The sequence below is a fragment of the Sycon ciliatum genome, chromosome 4, assembly GCF_964019385.1.
Source record: "Sycon ciliatum chromosome 4, ocSycCili1.1, whole genome shotgun sequence".
NCBI lineage: Eukaryota > Metazoa > Porifera > Calcarea > Leucosolenida > Sycettidae > Sycon > Sycon ciliatum.
In genome coordinates this window covers 37,097,275-37,121,132 of record NC_088646.1, presented here as the reverse complement: position 1 = coordinate 37,121,132, position 23,858 = coordinate 37,097,275, and the positions used below count along the sequence as shown (strand labels likewise).

Genomic DNA, 23,858 nt, shown 5'->3' with positions numbered 1-23,858 from the left:
TGAGCCTTGAGGGACACCACAATTCAAAAGATATTGGGGAGAGATCGTCTCCTTAATCTTGACAGCTATCGTTCTCTGATTGAGATAGCATTCAAGCCATTTCACTGAGTTTCGAGTCATAAAAGTACTCAGCCTCTCAATCAGGGTTGGATGATGAACCTTATCGAAGGCTTTCCTGAAGTCAAGAAATGCACAATCATATCTGTTGTGTAGGCCGAGACACGAGCCATCTGGTGAGTAAGCAGGATAAGTTGGTCCGTTGCTGATCGCTGTGGAACATATGCAAATTGGGACGGTGATATTAATTTGTTGCGATGCAGGAAGCTGCTGAGACTCAGTGCTATCCGGTATTCGAAAAGGCGACTGACGGGATGCAGCAGTGAAATAGGACGATAATTTGTTGGTGAAGAGGCACTTCCTTTGCCTTTATATAATGGGGTAACAGAGGCCGATTTCCAGGAATTGGGGAAGCACGAAGTAGATAAGCTTAAGTTAAACAGGAATGAGAGGGATTCACACAGTAAATCTGCCATTGAGCGTAGTATCGGTATCATGTGATTTGCTGAGGTGGATTTTCGGGGGGATAGGTGTGTTAGGTCGTAATGGACTTGACCAGGACTAAATTTAGAAATGCTGTACAAAGTGGTGCAAGCACTTAATGATGGCGCTTGAGAGGGTTGTCCATTCACTGCCGGTGGCACTGAACACTGGGCTGCAAAATGTTGAGCAAGAAGATCGCATTTTTCATGCTCCGTGGTGGCGCTGGCGTCACCATCTGTAAGATCAGGGACTGACGACTTGCTGCCAGCAATGTTACAAAACTGCTTGGCCCTTTTCCACCATACATATCCACCCTTACTGCACTTCTTTGATATACTACTAGCAGCCTCACGGTCAAGGAAAGCGTGTCTGGCCGCTCGAAGCTTCTTTCTGTAAAAGTTCCGCGATAAGCAATAGGCTGCTTTCGCCTCAATACACTGAGGGTTGCGCAGGTAGGCACGGTACAGTACATTCGGTCTCCGCTTCAGTTTGTGTAGATTTGGCGTGTACCAGCTCTGCTTTCGACGCTCCTGTTGACTGGTCAAGATAGAAGATCTGTCTACTAGATTCTGAAAATGAGATTCCCACGCTTTCCAAGCTGAATCCACAAGTTCAGTCCCCATTACGCGCTCAAGAAACAGTTCCTGTTCTATTAGTATGCGCAGTCTGGCGAAATCCGTTGTTCTGCGTAGTCGACATTTTCGACGCTGGGTTGGTGTGCAGAGAGATAGCGAGGCAATGACAGGACAATGATCAGATAAGGGCTCAAGTGTGTGTGTAGAGTATATCATGTCTGGTATGTTGGTTGCTATGATGTCGAGCAACGGGTTTTGACCGCTTCTAAGATTAGGTCGTGTACCAGTCCCTTCATTTATCACATTGAAACCGAACTTCACGAAAGCCGACTGCAGAGCCCTACCATTGCAGTCTGTGGTGTCAGTGTCTTTCCAGGCTCGGTTCTTGGCATTGAAGTCGCCTACAATTACGCTATTGTGTTGGTCAAACAGATCAGAGAGCTGATCGAGCGTAGATATTAAAGAACGTATAGGTTGTCTTGGGGGCCGGTACCAAACAGATAAGAAAACAGGTCGGCTTGGATGCTTGATCTCAACAGTCATCATTTCGCAGCTACCATACGTAAATTCTGGGTGAAAATCGCAGCTCAAGTGGTCCTTAACATAGATTGCTACGCCACCCCCACCAAGCTGTGACCATGGTAGGGATGTACTGCTTCTGTCCTTTCGGTATAGTTTATAACCTGGTATGGTTACAACATTATCAGGAATGGTGGGATTTAGCCACGTTTCTGTTAGACAAAGAATATCCAGAGATTCTTGTGTCAATAGGTTCAATACTTCGGCTTGTTTACTCAGGAGACTACAACAGTTGGAAATACATATTCGGCATGCTTTTTGCTTCGGAGATCCCCGGGGTTCCTATGCCGAGTTGGTCTGCAGTAACCTCTGAATTTCTGCATCTGAAGCTGTTTTACCTTCGACAAGTATGCTGTCAAGTGGAAGGGAGCATTTGACACCATTGGCGCGGAGTTTCTTGAATGTTGGTAGGGTACGGCGTCGAGTTTCCTGTTGCTTTCTTGTCAGGTCATGATTAACGTATACGTTATGTGCACCATGCTTCAGGCCAAAACGATTTTTCATGAGGTGCGCCTTCGTATCTGCATTGGTTTTTACGTGAATTAACCTTGGTTTGTCCCCAGATGGCTTGCCAATTCGCTTTACCTCGATTGTGGCAGGGTTGATTTCAGGTACCAAAGTACGAATGAGTTGTGGGAGATTTTCGTTGTCCACCTCTGGGAGACCCGAGATGATGGCGTTGTCTCGGATTTCAATCTGCCTGCGGTCCTCTTGAACAATCTCTCGTACCGTATTGCATAGTTGGGGTACGGGTAAGGGAGGCTGGTTTTGGGCAGGTGGTACGACAGGGCATGCCTCACAGGGGGTCCGGTTTGGGGTTTCGAGGATCTGAACTCGTCTATGCAGGTCTTGGCAGGTCTTCTTTATGTCTTCGCTTGCAGCTGCTGAGCCACTTGTATTCTGCTTCAAGCTGTCCATGTTGGTGGATAATTGGAACATAGCTTGGTCCACATCTCTAACTACATTGTCAACCCGATTTGCAAGTGAACGTATTGCGGCATTTTGCTGATCATTGCTGTTGGTGGCAGCTTGTCTTGTTATCTCTGTCTCATCCAGGGAGTAGTACAATACCATATTACGTATTGTACTACTCCCTGGTCTCATCATACTTGGCAGAGAGGAATGCCACGCTTTCCTCTAACTCCCGTACCGTATCATGGTGTGAGTTCTCTACCGTATCAATCCGTGTTTCGAGGGTTGCAAGACGTGCTTCCACTGAGAGTTTCAAATCTGATATTTGAGAACAATTATTTTCAATAGCTTTGAGAATTGTTGTCATTTTGCCATCCAATAAAGTGCTCATACATGTACGAAATTGCTCAACAAGGTGGTCTGCACTTACAATTCCCTCGGTAGGTGTCGCTAGGTGGGAGGGGAAAGTGCGACCAGGGACGGGTGAGAAGGCGGGCGTATTGCTACTAATTGGATAATCCGTGTCAGATGGTTTCCTTGGACCAAGGGATGACTGGCTTTGAGGTGACTTCGGCTGCGTTGTCACTATCTCAGCATCAGGTCTTGGTGATGTCTCCACACTCCGGGTGACATGCTTCCGTTTGAGAGAGTCCTCCCCTGGTGGAGCTCCTGCCAGAGCGGAAAGCACCCGTGTCAACCCTTCGAGCGACATGTTCGATTTCGAATTGACCACTGAAACCACCACAGCGCAGTCCCACAGACACTGATATTCTGTTCTTACACTGCTACTATTACATCTACAGAAAGGTTAACTCTGGCTTTGACGTTATACACTGGCTTGGGAACGATACATACAGAGCTTCAAATTTTGCATCCGTATCACAGATTGCACCATTAGACTGGGCCAACTTCTTTCTCAAGTGTCTGAGGATGTGCAGCTGGAGCCACCGCTGCAACCTCTACCGACGGTCCGCACGTTTGACCATGGTCCTGCCCTGCTCACTGCGGACGACGCCAGACCGGACATCAAGGCCAGGGGGTTTTGGTCGGTACAGACTGATGCATTTTTTGATGTAAGGGTGTTCTATCCCAACGCACAGTCGTACCGATCTCGCCCGCTGGCTGAGGTGTTCCAATGGCACGAGCGTCAGAAGCAGTCGGCATACGGTGCCCGGATCCGGGAAGTTGAGCACGCGTCGTTCACCCCGATCGTCTTGTCTTCTGCTGGTGCCCTGGCGAAGGAGGCCACCCGGTTCCTGAAGCTGCTCGGAACGAAGCTCTCCACCAAGCTCTCGCAGCCTTATCCCCTCGTGATGGGAAAGCTGCGGACGGACCTGGCTTTCAGCCTTGTCCGCGACTCCGTCCTGATGGTTCGTGGGAGTCGCCGTGCATTCCGTGCACCTGGTCTGGCGGCGGATGTGGATGCCGTTTCTGTGGAGGCCCGCATTCCCGCCACTACGTGACGCTAAGTCCTCCTGGGGTTTGCCGCTCTCCGGTCCTCTTTCATCCCGTTCTCCCCTCTTTTTTGGGGATTCTTTGGACTTCGTCTTTCTTGTTTTTCTTCTTCCTTTGTTTTTGTAGGACAGATTTTTGGTGTACTGATTTCGGTTGTTGTTGTGTCTGCCTCTATTCCCAATATCTAATTCTGTGGTTGGTTTTCCAACTCATTGGGTTGTAGTTTCCATCATGAGTTTGATTCCATCGTGAGTTTTGATTCTATTTGCTATTTTTCGTTCCATTTTTGAGCTCATATTTTATTTTCCTGATTTCTTCTCCAGTGTATGTTGTATTGCATTTTAATACATTGTGTTAATTTTTGCCCGTAAAAGAGGCTTGCACTTACACAAAAAAATAAATAAAATAAAAAAATAATATTAACTGGTTTGAGGGAAAGAGACAAACGGGAAAAGTCTGAAGAAAAAATTGACTGTCACCACCAGATATAATAATAATAATAATTTTCCTAACGATGTGAACGGTTGCACTTTCTGAGCTCTGATGAGCAGAGCTTCCTTAGCGTGGCTCAATGGCTCGTCCGCTCAGAAAATTGAACGTTTTGTTCATTGTAATACTTATTTCAATAATGGATGGAAATGGGGGCCAGGGGGCCCGGAGAAAGCGCTGGTCGGAGGAGGAAGTGAGAGTGTTGGCTGAGTGCTACGCAATTGCGACGCCTGGAGGTGTCCAGTCTCGTGGGTACATGAGACGGATGCACGATGCTTGGTGTGGCAGGGGCCTGGAGAGACAGGTAAGCGAGGTAAATTTGGCCAACCAGTTGCGAGAAATTCGGAAGAGCGGACGACTCTCCTCCGCCGATGTCGAGGCCATTCGTCAGCAGTGCACGGCAGAAGAACCAGCAAGGACGGAGACCAGTCCAGAGGCGTCTCGGGATGCGCTATGTGAGGAAGCCATGGCGACTGGAGCGCTAGGCGACCGTGGCCTGGCGGGGTGCTGCGGTGGTGCTGGTGCTTCTGCTACTGCTAGTACTACTACTACTAGTGCTACTATTGCTACTGCAGCTATAGTCTGTTTCAAAAAGATTTACAATCAGGTTTGAGTCTTAAAAAGTATGAAGATAAGGGAAATTTGGACAACAAAATACATAGAATGGCTGGTTAGGACACGGCAAATTGTTCTGTGAAGGTTTCGGAACAATTGGACCAACCGTTAAGGAGTTAGAATTTCGGCCAGGTTTCCGGCCTTTTCCCATGGTTTACAATTTGCCCAGGAAGCCAGTATCGATTTGTTATCAAAACCCACGATTTATCCTTTCCTTTTTGGCCTTGTGGTTATGAATGCTGTCTGCTGACCATGAAGTTGTGAGTTCAAATCCCAACCTATCCTCAGGTCAAACTTTTTTTCATTGTTTTGGTGATCAAGCTGGTACATACAAGACAAAGAAGATGGCTATGTAACGGGCCGCAGTCTCTCTCGGAGGCAAATGCAGATGGATCTCAGTGAACACACTGTTGTTAACTTTATTATTACTAAAGACTGGATTGAAGGTTGAACTCTAACTCTAAACTGACATGAAGAGAATTGTGAACAGCAGCTTTTATAGGGTGAGGAATGATTGCCTGGTGATGGAGCGCGGCCTGGAGTGCCCCGTCGGTCGTTTGCGGGTTGAGCTCCCGAACGCGGACCCGCATGCCCCGCGAGTCGAGCCCAGAGATGAATTGGTCTTTGGTTAGACTGTCGAGGTCCCCCGCGGCCATCTGGGGGTATGCTTGCCGGGCCAGGGAGCGAACAGCCTCACAGAAAGCCCCCAGTTGTTCTTCTTTGGCCTGGCGACGAGCTTGAAATGTTGCGCGATGGAGGTCGACGCGCTGCGCTGGCTCAAACCGAGCTTGGAGCGCCTGGACGAGCTGTTGGCGGCCTCCGTTCCTGGTGGCCGCAGGGAGCGATTGGTAATACAGCTGGGCCTCGCCCTCCAGTGCGAGGCCCAGGAACTGCGTTTGCTGGACGGGGGTCCAGTTGTTTACCGCGGCGACCTGGTCGAAATGCATCAGCCAGGACGCGAAGTTGTCCTCCAGGCGACCCTTGTATTTCTCCGGCTGCACATGGTACGCCCCTCTCGGTGGTTGGGCAGGAGCGGGCGGAGCTGGGGCTGCGGCGGGCGCGGCGGCGGGTGCCCCGGCAGGTACATTAGGTTGAGCCATCGTATCGAAGTAACGTGGAAAGTAACAAAGTAAGTTATAGAATGAAAAAAATGAATTTACCGCTGCCACCAATTCTGTAACGGGCCGCAGTCTCTCTCGGAGGCAAATGCAGATGGATCTCAGTGAACACACTGTTGTTAACTTTATTATTACTAAAGACTGGATTGAAGGTTGAACTCTAACTCTAAACTGACATGAAGAGAATTGTGAACAGCAGCTTTTATAGGGTGAGGAATTGTTAGTGTAAGTAAGCTAGCCTATAGCCAGGGGATACGTAGAGTAGAAGAAGAAAGGTCACAGTAAGATGTGTGGGCCACAGTCATTGCACAAGGAATGCCATTTGATTCTATGCAGAAGAAGGAGCTGAATAACAGTGTGGGCAATGGGCGTAAAAGAGGTACCGGGAAGACAGCCATTAGGAATTCTAAGGAAGTCTCATTAGGATGTGTGTAGATAAATGAAAAGGAGGTCGAAAGTGAAATGTATCAAAAGGGTCTACAGGGTACATGTGCTAGTATTCCTCAGGTCATCCTAGTGTGTGGGAGTAATACATGAACACAGTGAGACTAGTTACTATGCACGTCATGGGTCTGCAAGCACGGTAGTAAGAGTTGCAAGTGCAGGGTGCGGTGCAACACGCGTGACCAATACATTGAAAGACACGCTGCAGCTGTGTAAGTTACTAGCGTGCCAACGCTACAGCTACACCAAACGACTTGTTGTTGGAGCTCGCGCTTCCTGCCGAACTGACACTTGACTGGCTCACGCCATGTGAACACACCCACCACACTGAGTGAATTATAATGGAAGTCATCGCGCTGTAGCTTTTAGAGATTTATTTTAGTATTTCAAGATCGCCAATTTATTTGAATTTAGCAGTCAACGCCGTCTTCTATCAGCGTTCACAAGCGTCTGCTTTTCTCAAAATGTCGTCGAAGTCACACGGATACCTTTGCCAAGTCATGGCCTTGGGAATATGTCCGTGTCGATGTCGTTTTCGTCACACGGTGAGTAAATTGCATCGCAGCTCAAAGGAACTATTTTGGTCACAAAACGAATTGGGACCCATGCAGCTCGTCAACATTTACAACACTTTCGTTTCGACATGTCCTCTCTGACTCCATTATCGATACGAGGAAGAACTCGTTTGTTGTAAACCAGACGTGCATGACAGTATCAACGTGAGTGAGTTGTCAATTTTCCTGCTTTCGCGCGGAATATTTCTTCGAGTTCACAGTGAGTTTTTCCAGGCAGCGCTCGAGTGCTCATACGGTAAGACGCCAAACTCCGCAGGCGATCGCCAGGATTGTAAATCTTTTTGAAACGGACTGTAGGTGTATGGTAACATTAGAGTGGCAGCTGGTCACGTTTCATGAGGAAATGGAATGAGCCCGGTTCTGTTTGTTTGCTACCTGGAAGCAGCACTGAGGGAGACTCGAAGCAAACTACCACCACGGCCAGACACTGATGCAGCAATACCACAGGAAACAGGATATGCCGATGACATTTCCTTCTATTCGACTGAGCGACAATGGCTTGCCAACTCCCTACCCGTGATAGCTGACGGCCTGGGTGACTGGTCACTCAACGTTAACAGCAGCAAAACAGAGTGGCTTCACATCTCTGCCTACAGCACCGAATGGCGAAGATCGAAGCAACTTGGCTCTCTCTTGGGGGAAGAGGAGGACTTGAGCCGACGAATGGACCAAGCATCAACATCGTATGGCCGCATGTATTCGCTCTGGATACGACGTCAACTTGTATCCGAGGAAACCAGGCTTCGTCTCTACAATGCCATCGTCCTACCAACACTGTTATACAACTGCGAAACCTGGGGACTGACAGAGGCTGCACTGGAGAAGCTGAACGCCTTCCATAGACGTCAACTACGGAACTTGTTCGGAATTAGGTATCCCGCCATCATCTCCAACAAAGACCTATAATTATTCCAGAGCACACACACAGCCACTTTCGCACACCGTTGCTGTCCGCCGTTTCCGGATGTTGGGTCATGTTCTGAGGATGCCCTCAGATGCCCCGCCACAGCAGGCAATGGACAATTACTTCCATCGAAATGTCACCGGTGTGCGTGGACGCCCGAAATCGAACCTGGCCACGGCAGTCAAGGCAAGCACAGCTGCCAGAGACATGCCACTGAAGACCATGGACTGATCTGAGTGGGCTCAGAATGCGCGCTTTGGACAAGCAATCGTGGAGGGAACTCTCAGCCTGAGCTGGTTTTGCTCGCGGCTGCAACGCACGGGGTAGTGAACCCAGGACAGAAGCGGACCAGGCATCATGACTTTGCACATCTATCGTTATGCTGCTTCATTACGCGACCTGTTTTATTATTATCTCTCCTTTATTCACTTCTTTCGAAGGCGATAAGCCAGACCCACCGGGAAATATTTCCATGGGTGGGACAGCAAAAAGAAAGTGAAAAAACAAACAAAAATAAATAAATAAATAAAACCTAAAAACCAAAGGGACAAGAAATAGTTGAAGAAAGGGGAAGAAAGGAAAGAATCTCAATCCGAACTCCAACATCAAAACAATAATAAAGAATTTGCAGCGACAGGCAAAATACATCAACCAATGAAGGGAGTAACAAAGGAAATATTAGTCTTTATCAGTCGTTATTCAAGTCTCTTAGCTATTGAACATGCAAATGCAGCAGAGGTGCATCTACATGTTAAGGATAGTTCTTAGTATTTTAATCGAACCTTGTATAGCCTCCTGTTGTACAATAGCCAGGTCTCCTCCCTGCACAGTCCGGAGGCATTGAGGAGTCTCCCTCACCAAGCCTCCCAGTGCACCGACAACCACAGGGACCACGTCAACCTGGGTGAGGGACCAAATCCTCGAAATCTCCGGCTTCAAATCATAATATTTCGAGCGCTTTTCAGCCATTTTCTTATTGATGTTGTTCTCACCAGGAACGCTGATGTCTATAATGTAGGCGATGCGCTCCTTGCCATCAACAAGGAGCAGATCGGGCCTGTTTGCTGATAGTTTCAGGTCAGTTGGAACCGAATACTCCCAATAGAGCCGATACCGATCACTTTTGACCAATGCCTTGAGCTGGTGGTCGAATCGTGAAGCACCAGTAGGTAGATCTCGTGCTCTACACATTTCGAAGTGCACATACTTTACTATCCGGTTATGACGTTCGATGTAACTGGTCCGAGCAAGAACTGGGCAGGCACTGACAATGTGGTCAATTGTTTCTAAGCTGCCCTTGCAAAGCCTGCAATTGGCATCAGTTCGAGCAATTGACTTCATTATGGCGTATTGGTAATTTTTCGTTTTGAGGGATTGGTCTTGTGCTGCCATAATCATGCCTTCAGTTGAAGGTTTCAGTGTCCTTGATTTCAACCACATGAAGGTAAGCTCCTTATCTAGGTGATTCTCCTCCAATCCGCTCCAATATCTCCCATGCAGCGGCATAGTGGAAAGTGTTTTGGATTTTCGCTCAGCGCACGCTTGTTTAATGGTATGCTTATTGGGTAAAGCTGGTCCAGCTGCTCGCAGATCCAAACTCGACAGGAACTTAGCGGCCTTTGCAGTTATTGAGTGGCTTTTTGTTGTAGGTTTTTGTTGATGATACTGATAAAGCAGGCTTATTCTGTCTATTGGGCTGGTACTCATGTAGCGGGCCAGGCCACACATGCTCCGGCCGTGCATATCCTCACAAGAGACCAAGCCCCGGCCTCCATCTCCCCTCTTCATGTATAGCCTGTTGACTGAGGCTTTGGGGTGGTGAAATCCAGACGCAGTCAAGGCTGATCTTGTCGCTCGATCTGTGGTCTTGATTTCAGCCTCGGTCCAATTTACGATTCCATAACTATATGTCATAACCGGCAGAGCATACGTATTGATGGCCTTGATCATGTTTCGCGCATTCAATCCACTGTTAAGAAGCAAATACAATCTCTTTTTGTATTCTGCAGTGAGTTGCGTCTTGAGCTGCGGGTGAGGTATCATGGCTGCTTGCACTACTCCAAGGTACTTGTATGTTTCATTGAGTCGTAGCGACTCTGCAATGATCTCATTGCCAACCTGGATAGAGCATCCTTCATCTGGTTTTCCTCTCCTGACGTGCAGCACGGCACACTTGGCCGGGTTGAGATTCATGCCGATGTCATCACCAACGCCACACACGGTAGACAGGAGGGTAGTCACATCCTTTGTAGTTTTCCCGTAGAGTTTAATGTCGTCCATGTACCAAGAGTGATTGATAGTCAACTCGGCATCTCTGCAGCTGACTCTGTACCCCAAAGGCAATCGGTTCAGCTCAAAACTGATTGGGTTTAGCGCCAGGCAAAACAGTAACGGGGATAATGTGTCACCTTGAAATATGCCTCTTCTTATAGACATGTTGCCGGTAGTGACCCTGCATCTTCCCTGGTCGCATATGTGCATTGTCGTTCTCCAGTTCTGCATGCTACGGGCAATAGTTGTGACCAAAGACGGGTGGAATCGATACATCGTCAAAGCATGTAGAATCCATTCATGCGACACACTATCAAACGCCTTTTTGAAGTCCAGGTATGCCATGACCAGATTTCGCCCTTTCGTATGGGCATCCTCCAGAATCATCTTATCCACCATCAGGTGCTCCTTGCAACCAAGACCAGCTGCTGCACAACCGCGCTGCTCCGTTGCAAGTATTTCATGTTGATTGATGTGCTGCCGCATAATCTTCGATATGGCGGCGGTAAAGAGCTTGTACTGTATCGGAAGACACGTAATTGGTCTATAATCTTTGGGCATTGCCGAAGGTGGAGAAGTCTTAGGAAGGAGAGTAGTAGCGCCAGACGTCAACCATCCCGGAATGTCACTGTGGCCATCTATCACCCTCTGGAAGGCTCTCCCAAGGTAAGAGTGCAGGCTTGTCAGCCTCTTCCACCAGTACCCATGCAACTTGTCATGGCCCGGAGCCCTCCACAAGGCTAGTTTGCGTAGGCAGTCAGCCAGGATGTCCTGGGTGATAACTGCGCTACTCTGCACAGGGACGTGTTCTTCATAATATTCTGCTTGCCTTACATACCACTCACCAGCGATGAACGGCGCAGGTGTAGACAGAAGATCACTCCAGAATTCGGTGGCTTCACCCGCCTCTGGAAATTGCGGCGTCTCCAATCGATTTAAAGCACCACTAACAGAGTGTGCAGGCTCCCGAAGCGTCCGGTAGAAAGCACGCTCATTCATTTGGAACATTTTGTTGGCTTTTTTGGCCTTTTCATTTTCTCGGTATCGACGCATTCTGGCTGCTAGCGCAAGAAGTCGATCTTTCTTTCCCTGTAGCTTCATTTCCAACTCGTCTGTGTTTCCGACTTCAACTTCATTATCTCCTCCAGAAGTCATGATGTTTCTCCGATGGATATCGTAGCATGCTGGTGAGTCGGGAAACATCCGAGCGGAGTTGATCGATTTCCTTTGTCAATCGGATCTGCCACTGCGGTGGATGGTCCTTGTCACTTCCGTTTTGCTTGGCATTGCCAGTCGGATGATTCTGACTGCCTTGGATAGTCGATATGCAAACGCAAGCACCAGCATACACGAGGCAATTGATCTCATGGAGCGACGCCTCACCATCAGGAAATAGCCGGCGACACACAAGCTTGAGCTGAGAGTTGACCATGGCGGTAACACTGTATAATAATTTATTTTGTACATGCTTTTTTGTTGGATTAGGGAGGCATTGTCGCTGTGCTATGTCGGCCACGACCTCTGCACGATACCTCTTCTCCAACTCGGCGGAGATGCTCCAGTTTTCACCACCACAGTTGCGTCTGCAACCACCTCTACCATGCAGTATTCTGTTCTCGAGGTTCGTGGTTTCTCGTAAAAAAAATTTAAAAAAACTCCTCCGTTACATCACTAATCTCCTTGGGCAGCAGCTCATCTTCCAGGTTGTACTGCTCAGCATCAGTGTTGGTGGCGTTTTCTACAGTCGGTAGATTGGGTTCAACACCACACGCCACATCATCACTGTCATCACCATGATCACTGTCATCACTAGTACTAGGTAACTCACATGTACACGTACCGTGGGCCTGCTTCCACATGCACAAGCGCACACAGCCTGGCCACGCGGTGTCATGTCAGCAGCATGTAGTCGCACCAGCAGCAGCAGCAACTGTACTACAGTCCGTTTCAAAAAGATTTACAATCCTGGCGATCGCCTGCGGAGTTTGGCGTCTTACCGTATGAGCACTCGAGCGCTGCCTGGAAAAACTCACTGTGAACTCGAAGAAATATTCCGCGCGAAAGCAGGAAAATTGACAACTCACTCACGTTGATACTGTCATGCACGTCTGGTTTACAACAAACGAGTTCTTCCTCGTATCGATAATGGAGTCAGAGAGGACATGTCGAAACGAAAGTGTTGTAAATGTTGACGAGCTGCATGGGTCCCAATTCGTTTTGTGACCAAAATAGTTCCTTTGAGCTGCGATGCAATTTACTCACCGTGTGACGAAAACGACATCGACACGGACATATTCCCAAGGCCATGACTTGGCAAAGGTATCCGTGTGACTTCGACGACATTTTGAGAAAAGCAGACGCTTGTGAACGCTGATAGAAGACGGCGTTGACTGCTAAATTCAAATAAATTGGCGATCTTGAAATACTAAAATAAATCTCTAAAAGCTACAGCGCGATGACTTCCATTATAATTCACTCAGTGTGGTGGGTGTGTTCACATGGCGTGAGCCAGTCAAGTGTCAGTTCGGCAGGAAGCGCGAGCTCCAACAACAAGTCGTTTGGTGTAGCCATCTTCTTTGTCTTGTATGTACCAGCTTGATCACCAAAACAATGAAAAAAAGTTTGACTTGAGGATAGGTTGGGATTTGAACTCACAACTTCATGGTCAGCAGACAGCATTCATAACCACAAGGCCAAAAAGGAAAGGATAAATCGTGGGTTTTGATAACAAATCGATACTGGCTTCCTGGGCAAATTGTAAACCATGGGAAAAGGCCGGAAACCTGGCCGAAATTCTAACTCCTTAACGGTTGGTCCAATTGTTCCGAAACCTTCACAGAACAATTTGCCGTGTCCTAACCAGCCATTCTATGTATTTTGTTGTCCAAATTTCCCTTATCTTCATACTTTTTAAGACTCAAACCTGATTGTAAATCTTTTTGAAACAGACTATAGGTTTACGTTGCCACGGTCGCATGTATACAGTCATACATGTATAAAGAAAATACTAATACTAATAAAAGAAATAACCGAGGGCAGCAGAAAATGAATAATAGCTTTAAGAACTCAGATGGTGAGCCAAGGAACAAATTTCCATGTTACAAATAATCGCTTTTAAAAGTAAAAAGAAAAGAGCGGGTGGTACAGCAGACTTCCTATTCTGAATTCCCTGAATGAAGCAGAGACATTAGCTGGGTACATGTCACTATTACACAGTAGCAAGAGAGCTACATCGGTCGACATCAGTGGACGTGGACTACGAGTGGATGCGACATACGAGTGGATGCGACAGCAACAGTGACTGGAATAATGGGTGATACGTTTCATGGAGCGAGCGTATGTGGGATGACTGACATCTTGAACACACTGCGTTGGGGGATGGTGCGGATGTCGCTGGGTAGTGCGTTCCACAGCTTGGGAGCGACAACAGAGAACCTAGCCTGACCAGCGCGGCTTGCGGCGGGTGGTAGTGCGCTCCGATGTCCTTCTGCAAGCGGGTACGCCGATCTGGTGACCTTGAAATCAGTCCACAGAGCCGGTTCCCCGCAATGCCGTGGATGCATCGCCAGGTGAGCAATAGCGCCTTTTGCTTGTGCAGCTCTGAGATTCGGTAGAGTTCCACCCGTTGGAGCAGAGGTTGAGCAGAGTCGTATGGCCGAGCGCCAAAAACTGCGCGAACCGCTTTGTTCTCCAGCGTCTGGAGATCCGTTGCTTGCTGGGCAGTTAGACAGAACACGAAACAACTTGATGCGTAGGTCAGATCCTGCATCACCACGGACTTCAAGTAGGTGACTCGGGCCGCCAGGCTCAAGCATCTCCGAGACCGCCAGAGGGCACCTACTTTGCGGGACACCTTTGCTGTAATGGCTTTCAGGTATTGCTGAAAGTTCAGCCCCTCGTCAATGATGACGCCAAGGTACTTCGCGCTGGTGACTGTCGGCAGAGCTTGGCTGCGACAGAGGACTGTGACCCGGGGTCCAGCGTCTCTACCAGGAAAGACTGTGAGAACTTGACTCTTCTTCTCATTCAGAATCAGTCCTCGCTCTTCCAGCCATGCAGCCAAGGAGGAGACTGCGGTGGAGAGCGTACTGGCAACAGCCTGAGTCGTGTCAGCGCTACAATATACTGCGACGTCATCGGCGAACTGGATCGTGGCTGCGGATTGGGCTACTTGAGGAACATCTCTTGTGTACACGTTAAAGAGCAACGGGCCGAGCACTGATCCCTGGGGCACACCGCAGCTGCAAGAGGTGATTGTGCTGCTGCTGGCCCCGAAACAAACTCGCTGTGTCCGCTCACTGAGGTAGCTGATGAGCCAGCGAAGGGGTCTGCCTGTCACTCCTAAATTTATTTATTAACGGGGGACGACCTGTAGCATGTTACAAGGCGGAGGGCCGGAGCCCGGAGGACCACCGTGCTCGGAAACAGTGACCTTACTACATGTACAACGATCCACGGTTGTCAGAGCCTCGGTCTTGCGACCATTTGAACAGTATGTGTGGTAGCCCTGGTTCTGACCCTCATTATACTAGGGAGTTGTTTTTCTGGTCTGTAACACAGTCCTTCACAGTGCAGTACGTCTCCTGCCTTGATGCTGTGTGGAATACTCCCTGTCCTTTTTTTATAGGAAAGAAAAGGGCCAAGGAACTTCAAGCTACGCTATAATGTCCACTAACACCACCAGTTACTAAAGCTCATGCGATAACATAATACACGGCACTGACCGATGGTACTGACGTTCTACAAGTCAACTACATAACTAACTGGCTATTAGCTCTAGCGCATCGTGGATGTGCACTCCAACAGCCTTTCAACTAGTGGAAGGTTCTAAGTAACACGTTAGTTATGATAACATAGGAGGGGAAGGTGAGCGCAACCAAGACAAGCACGAGCTGAAAGTCTAAGCTGTGAAGGACGTATAACCGTTGGCGGATGTACATGTGCCGGTACATGCATGTCGATGACGATACTGGCCGCAAGACCATTGGACAATGTTTATTCATTATTCACTGTAACTTAGAAACTTCCAAGTTGGAAGGCTGTTGGCGTGTTGGAGTGCGCATCCAAGATGTGCTAGAGCTGATAGCCAGTTAGTTGTAGAACATCAGTGCCGTCGGTCAGTGTCGTGCAATGTTATAACATGAGCTGATTGTTTAGTATAGTTGTTATAGTTATGCTCAGAGTCTCTCGTGAAGCTGCGCTAAACAGACGCCGAGAGCATACTGTCGGTGTGATGGTTAAGCTAATAATACATGTAGTAATAATGAAGTGTGGTGATACCAGGTACTGTACATACTTGCCAATCATACCGGTTTTCCCAGTATACTACTGGAAAACTAGGGTTACTACCGGTAGGTCTTGGCGGATATGCCGGCAGAAAAATTTGCAGAATTCGGTACTTTTTCTGGTAAGTTTCATGCATGTTTGGTGTGTGGATAAAGAAATGGAGCAGAATTCGAGGAATTGCCCGCCATACGGTTTGTATAGTTCTGCCAATTTCACTGCTTTTCGAGCAGAATCTGCCACCTTTTCGAGCATTATCCGCATACCGGGGATCTTTGACTTTGATCAAAAAACTACCGTTATTGGCACTGAAAAGGTTGTTTTGTGGTGTGACAGCATTTTTCACTAGTGGTTGTGAAGTTTTCATTGTAGTGATAGGACAGGCACAGTCACAATGGGACGATCGGATCAAGTCGACAACGACAAGGAATCTCAGAGGTTCGGTATAGGATAAGGTAAGGCAAGCAAGACAAAGACCAGGCAAGGCAAGCAAGACAAGGCTAGGCAAGAAGGGGAAGATAAAGGGCCTGGGTAGCTATGGCAAATATGGGCGCGCAAGTAGCTACCCAGGCCAACGGAACAAAAGGAGACAAAAGGTGAGTACGTAAGTGCATGCAGGCCAGCTAGAAAAGGTACGGGAGGAGGTACCTAACATACCACCCCTCCATGAAAAAAATCCCGCGTCCTCGCGGAGAGAAAAAAAAGAGAGAAAAAGATTTAAAAAAAATGAACTGGAGGAGAAAACACACACACACACACACATACTGCACGCGCGCACGGATCTCACGAAAGTGTTTACTAAAAATGCACTACAGGTCATTCCTGTACTACTTATTGTGTGTAATAACTATTGGAGTTTGACGAGGAACGTGAATTACTAGTATTTTGCACGGCTAATACAGCCTAGTTACACTTTTGCTAAACATCCAAAAAATTAGAGCGTGGCTCACCATGATCGGACCCCTAACTTGGTAATGTTTTACGAACACACGCGCGCGCACACACTACAAAAAATTCAGGAAAATAAATTTGACGAAGAAGCATACAAAAAAAGAAAGAGAGAAAGATAGCTGACCTGCATGGCTTGAACGAGAATAGACGAAGTAAGGTTGGCGTAGGAGAGACGAGGTTGATAGAGACGAGGCGAGGTTGATAGAGACGAGACGAGGTTGGCGTAGGAGAGACGAGACTGACATGGACGAGACGAGGTTGACAATTTGACATAGACAAGACGAATGGCGGTTGAGGACGGCTGGGCATGGGATGATCTCAGGGTCGTGAGTCGATCAATAATCGGGCGCCAATGTTGAGTTCGAAACAGGACGACTGACAACGGGAACAAGTTAGTGGGAACGACATTTATTATAGACGACGAGACAAGAGACCAAGACGAACGAAACGACTACATGGTGATTATTGACGAGTGAGAAAAGAGAAAGAGAGAGAGAGATCAAGTCTAAACGGCAAGATAAAGGGCCCGGGTAGCTATTACTACTTAGGCTTTTCCACATTATTCGAAAAAATATTGGAAAGATGTGGATGTGAAACTCGATTTTTGGGGGGGGGGGGTCTTTTTCTTCACAAGTGTAGCATTCTATCAGTCATTACGTATGAAAAAAAAAAAATTTTTTTGGGGAATGATGTTATTCTCAAAAATGGATAGATTTGAAAAAAATCTAAAAAAATTCAAAAAATCACCCAATGTGCGAAAATTATTCACCCGTTGCCATGGCAACAAGATGGCTGCCAAATTCATTCGAAGCAGGGAGTCGTAAAATACCGGTATTTTACGACTCCCTGGTTCGAAGCATGTACATGTTGGCATCACAGGGAACCCTACAGGACTGGACATGTACTCGTGCATGCATGCACATCATCATGCACTGCCGCCTGCCGGCCCCATGGCCCAGTGCCGGGAATATTTCGAGACTGACAAGAGTCAGGTTACGTCAGGTGCGGGGCAAGGTCAAGTTTTGCCAGCAGAAGAAAATGCCTGTCGGCTAAAGTTTAGCTAGCACTTGCAAAATTTGTTGTTTTTGAGGAAAATCTGGCAAAAATCACGCCAAATTTGTTATTTTTGAAGAAAATCTGTAGTATCCCTGCTTTACAGTTTACACATGACTAGTAGTACATGTATTTTGCATGACTCTTATTGTTTAGAAGCATACAGTACTTCCTACATTTACGATTGTTCTTCCATGATCCTTGCATGGCGCCACTACACACTGGAGAGTAGCTAGACCAACACTAATTATCAGTAGTCTTCATTGTTTCCAAAATACAATACTTGTGCCGCTATGCTTCATTTGCAAGAGGTCCTTGTGCAGTTGTATGGACTTATCTGCACTGCGATATCAGCCTCATGCTCCAATGCTTCCTTTGTAGCACTGAGGCGCTGCGAGTAATCAATGGCATTTCCAGGTTGCTTGCTACACTATCGCATACATTCTTTAGCTGTTTTGCTGCCTGCTGCTTGTTTCCCGCAATAGACCCCAGCTGAAGCTTCCTAGCTGGCCCCCCTTGCCAACAGCCTTGTTAGATTCTGTATAAGTTCTCTAGTTTGCATCTCATACGAGAGAGTCGTGGTTGAGAGAGAACAAGTTCACTTTCACTTTGATATAAGATCATTCACAGTAACCTCCAGGCCGTGCCGGAGTAAGTTCAGATACGTTGGTTGACTGACTGTGGGTAGTAGCCTCCTAGCCTTAGATCACGCACGTTACAAATCTGACAAAAACCACACAAACTTTTTTTGTTTTTGAAGAAAATCTGGTAAAAATCACGAAAGATGCATTTTTACAACGGGGATTCATTTTTACCCCCAAGATGCAAAAATTATGCAAAACATAATGTGGAAAAGCCTAGTAGCTATGGCAAATATGGGCGCGCAAGTAGCTACCCAGGCCAACGGAGCAAAAGGAGACAAAAGGTGAGTACGTAAGTGCATGCAGGCCAGCTAGAAAAGGTACGGGAGGAGGTACCTAACAGTAGGATGAAAACCAGAAAAATAAGGGAAATGGGAGAAAAATCTAAGAAAATTAAGGGAAACTGGGTGTGTGACTAACGCCAGCAAGGGATTTGCTTTGGCTGGGTTGGCAGGTATGGGTACATGTGGAGGAAATGGAATGCGCGAAATGTGAAGAATTTGTAAACAAGCCGCAGCGAGGCACAGTGGATGCAAGTAAAAGTTAGCCGGGCATACGGCTACACAGTTGCACAAGTACAGGTACCTACTGTACCCAGTGAGACTGAGAAGACCAGTGGAGGCACGAATCAACAAATGTAAGTCTGGTGCAGCTCCAACTCCCTCAAAACTCCAAGAAGGTAAGGCTGGCCAGTGCTTAAACATGACGTCATTCATAGTCTTGATGCTAGAGTACAATTATGTAGTAGATACTAGGTGACAAAGAAGACAGCAGAAGCAACACAAACAACAGTGCAATGAAAAGTAACAACAGCCTCCACCAGGGCCGCTGACCAGGGAATGCAGATTGGACCATGCCTGGGAATCGTCCACATGCAAACACAACGCATGCCTGCCTCGTCCACCTGTGAGGCTAGTACCTGTGACTCATCACAGAGTGCGTCATTTGTTTTCGCTGACCGCCAAGTGACTAACGCCAGCGTTAGGCAGCGGCGAGACTATCTTCCTGCTGTTCGTCATGGAACACTGACGACATGGCCTTGTCACCAAGTAGGCGGTCTTTGATGACCTCTTTCCACTTCTTCCACGGCGTATCTCGAGGAATTTCCTCGGTGTATACCTGGTATACAGCATTCCGAAAACCATCCATTATGTCGACACGCTTAGCTTTCAGAGCTTTGTCTTTGGCCGCTTCCAATATCCAAGACACTAGACACTCTCGTAGTGAGGTGGTGCCCTTTGTATACACCTTGGCGGGTACTCCAGCATCACTGCGCTCCACCGTGTCCCAATTTTTGCCCGCGACGACGGACAGGGAAACTGGCCTCACAAAGTGGACGTTTACAAAGTTTTTCTCTCCAGGGTAATTGTATACGTTAGCTCTGTAGCACTTGGTATTAGTACGAGGTGGTCCAGTGCCATCGACGACAGGAAAGAGGCTTTCATTGTCGCTGATTTTATAGTCGTTCTCGGCGGTTAGTTCCTTGTATTTGATTCGAAGCAGCACTAACAGAACCCGCTCGTGGAGATACATGTCAGCCTCACTTTTGGGTAAGCAAAGTACTTGTCGCTGACCGCCGGGAGGTTCGCTGTCTTCGCTGTCTTTGCTGTCTTCGCTGCGTTTGCTGTCATACTTTGTGAGCAGGAACAAATGATAGGATTCCAGGTGAAACGGAACGTGGACACGGTGGTGATATACCCCACTCTTCGCTTTGCAAGGGTAGGGCGATGTTGTAGGCAAGGCGTCTTTAGTATCGTAACACGTTGTGGTCATGCACACCACGGGAAGTCCTGCCAGGTCGCCATCAAAGTTCATGCAATTCGGAAAGCACAGGCGCAGTTCAGGCCAGGTGGGTGGGGTTCCGTCACTGTTCTGACTAAGCTGATTCGTGACATGATACATTCGGATAGGGACCTGAGCTGGCCCAGCCGGCGAGGCCATTTTGCTAGAGTTCGGAATAATCGGCTACAATCCGGGCTGAGGCGAGGTGTACCGGTAGTTTCGAGTCGGAAAGTGCACCACCGGTATGATGATAGAATTGAAACTGACTACAGAATTACGTGCAGCCGGTCTCTCTCTCTCTCTCTCTCTCTCTCTCTCTCTCTCTCCTTCAAGTACCGTAGATTCAGCGCTACTTCAGTTGTAGTACTTGTAACTGTTGAGTGATAAACTAACTTTCTGATGTAGCATTGCTAAAATGCTAGTATATAAAGCAAAGTCGCGCTCAGCGCACAGCCCAGTGTTGGTAAGCGCCATGGCCGTGCAGCCCCGCTCGGCGGGGATCGGGACTGGAAAGTGGATCATGGAATGTGATTTCTCATCAGAGCCCGCTCATACATGTCGTGTTCATGTAGCTACAGGATCGGTGACGCCTCTAGAGCTCTGTGAACCGAGCTATCCGCCTACTGTAGCACCGGAATATCCGGAATGTGCATGCACAGCAGATGCGATCACGTGCTAGTCGAGCCATGCATCACTCCCAGGGAGCTGTAAAAACCTGTTTTTACAACTCCCTGGTTACTTCTCCCAGTCGCGGTGGCATAGACGCGGAGTCTGACGGACTGTTCCCTACTGCCATGTCTGTAGTCACGCGTGTGACGCTTGTGGGGCCACGCGACAAGGTTCTCGTGACATCCACCTTGAATGTAATGTGACACTTTGGCATAAATGGCATAATGTGGTGCCATCTGGCTAGACTAGCTGCGTAGTCGAGCAGAGGCAAAACATGCGGATAGCAATGGTAGAAAAGGATTTATGAGGAAGGTGGGGATAGCGGTAAGTGAGTGCTCCAAGAGTGAAGGTAGTGAAGCTTTTTTTTCTCTCTCTCTCTCTCCTTTCTTCCCGGTTGCCGTGCTTGTGACATTTTTTCCCCTGCTGCCGTGCTCATATTAGTTATCTAACTTATCTTCTTCTTTGTTCTGTTTGTCCGCTTATTTTTATATATTTTTCTCTTCTCTTATTATCAGTGGGACCATTGTCATTAGGTTTAGGCCTGTTTTGGAACTCCACTCTGAAGAAAGCCAAACAAACAAACAATATCCGGAATATGCTCAGCAGATGCGATCACGAGCTACAGCTGCCATGCGTGCGCGTCACTCCCAGGGAGTTGTAAAAACATGTTGTTGTTGTTGTTGTAGAAGTTTATTTATCGTCGCACCACAAACAGGCGATTTCGCCTCCTTTGATACATGTGGACGACAGAAGGAATGAGAGAGAGGGGGGGGGGGGGACAGAAGTATGGAGAGAGGAAGGGTAGAAATAAATAAGCAATCAACCTCAGGGCTACACCAAAGCAAAAACGGAATGGGAACATACTATATACAAAATAGCTTCATACATATATTGCAAAACACGTTTACTATTCTTCAGTCCGCTATACCACAGAAACACACTAGCCGAAAAGCATTTAAACGGAGCCATGATGCGCTTTTAGCAGGGCACAGAACTGAAGGTGGCTGGGCTCGGAACGGAGATCAGGCGGGAGCTGGTTCCACAGGACTGCGCCGATGAACTGCATGGTCGCTCGACCCGCAGGACCGGGCCAAAATGGTACTCGAACGAGGTGATGTGCTGCTCCCCGAGTGCGGTCACCAGTAACTCTCATGAAGAAGCTGGTGAAGAGGGAGCTAGCTCGGGAGAACAGACAACGACGGACAAAGATGAGGAGCTTAATGTTAAACATGTCCTCCAGGGTGGTGAGGCGGAGCTGTTCAAAGATCGGGCTCGTGCGCGACCACGGTGGCAGACCGAAGAAGCCGCGGATAGCGCACTTCGTTAGACGTGTGAGGGGCTCCATGTTGCCAATTTGAAGTGACGGATAAAAGGCGTTGGAAGCGTACGACAACCTACCCTGGATCATCGACCTGTAAAACAGGATCTTTGACGCCAGGGTGAGGCTTCGGCGGCTCCGCCACAGCGCACCTACTGACTTCCGCACCTGCTGGATTGTGTGATTGACGTGAGGCTCCCAGGAGAGCTGCCCATCTACCATTACGCCCAGGTACCGCGCTTGTTCCACAACTGCAAGGGCTGCATTCCCACAGCGAATTCGAATGTTATCTGTGTCAGGGGCTGGGCCTCTTACCAACATGTTTAGTTGCAAAACCGGTTTGGTTGTAAAAACCTGTTGAGTTGTAAAAACCTGTTTTTACAACTCCCTGGTCACTCCCATGGCGGATCGCGCCATCGCGGACTGACGCGGAGGCTGGCGCGGACTGTTACCTACATGTAGTCACGCGACGCGGTTCTCGTGACATCTGTTAAAATCCACCTTGAATGTAATGTGACAGTTCAACATGCCATAATGTGGTGCCATCTGGCTAGACTAGCTCGGTCCGGATCCGGCGTAAGCAAACGATAGTAATGATAGAAAAGGATTTATGAGGAAGGTGGGAATAGTGGTAAGTGAGTGCTCCAAGAGTGAAGCTAGTGCGACGACAAACATCATTAAAATGATCAGGAAAGTGAAGAGTCAATCATCGTGAAGCGCCCCCAGGTGCTTGCTGCTGCTTACCACTTGGCACTACCAGTCCGATGTGGTTCGAATATCCTGGAAATAACGGGGTGACCATGGTGACTTGGTCTGAAGAAGCGCGTCAAATAACCATGGCAATCTGTGCAGGGAGTAGTACATGTAGTGGAGTGGAACCGCCTAAAGCCAAGTAAAGGCTCATACACCCTGAAATGTCCAGACTGTGGCCACACCAGTGTGGGTAGACTTGGAAGTAATCCCACGTGTGGGCCGGACACACCTCAGTACGTGGGTGAGCGCAAGGCGGAGAAAAAAAGGATTGACAGCATCAAGATATTATCTGTCATGGGATCCAATTAATACTTCATCTACGCTTGCCCGTAGTGAAGGTAATACATGACTGTATGGTAGTTCCTTCGTACTTCCAGGTGGAACAATGGACTCAAATATCGACTAGACTCAATGCTATGTATCTAATATTGACTGAGTACGAGGTCAAAATATGAAAAAAAAGCCGAGTAAAGGACCGAGGCGAAGCCGAGGTCTTTTACGATATATAGGAAATAAAAGCCGAGTAAAAGACCGAGGCGAAGCCGAGGTCTTTTACGAGGTCTTTTAATTCCTACATACTGACCAAGTACGAAGTCAATATTAGATTTATCACGACTAACCAAAGCATGTGTTCAATCGCTAAAAAGGAGTCAAATATAAGCGGTCAATATAGCCCTATTAGAGGAGTGAAATATGCAGGAATATTTGACTGCTTAGGTATGGCAAAATTCTATGGGAGTCAATACTAAGGGAGTGATAACGACTGCCTATTGACTGCATATCGACTGATATTGCCTTCAGGCATGAACACAGACTCAGCATGTTTACACATACACTGTACATGTACAGACATGCATATGAATGATCACACTTTCAGCCGTAGCTTCTCTCCGACTCCGCTGATCTCCATACGAAGAACGTTTCTTCTTCT

The 23,858-nt window shown here is 47.8% G+C and overlaps 1 protein-coding gene across 1 annotated transcript in view; it reads right to left on the bottom strand.

Annotated features, from left to right (window-relative positions):
* LOC135815974 (uncharacterized) overlaps positions 1–20,594 on the bottom strand; it is a 34,769-nt gene extending 14,175 nt beyond the window's left edge. Inside the window, exon 1 of the mRNA XM_065329330.1 lies at positions 19,325–20,594. Within this exon, the coding sequence (XP_065185402.1) occupies positions 19,387–20,346 (960 nt within the window). The 5' untranslated portion in view covers positions 20,347–20,594 and the 3' untranslated portion in view covers positions 19,325–19,386. The remainder of the gene's footprint in view (positions 1–19,324) is intronic.
* Between the last annotated feature and the right edge of the window lie 3,264 nt (positions 20,595–23,858).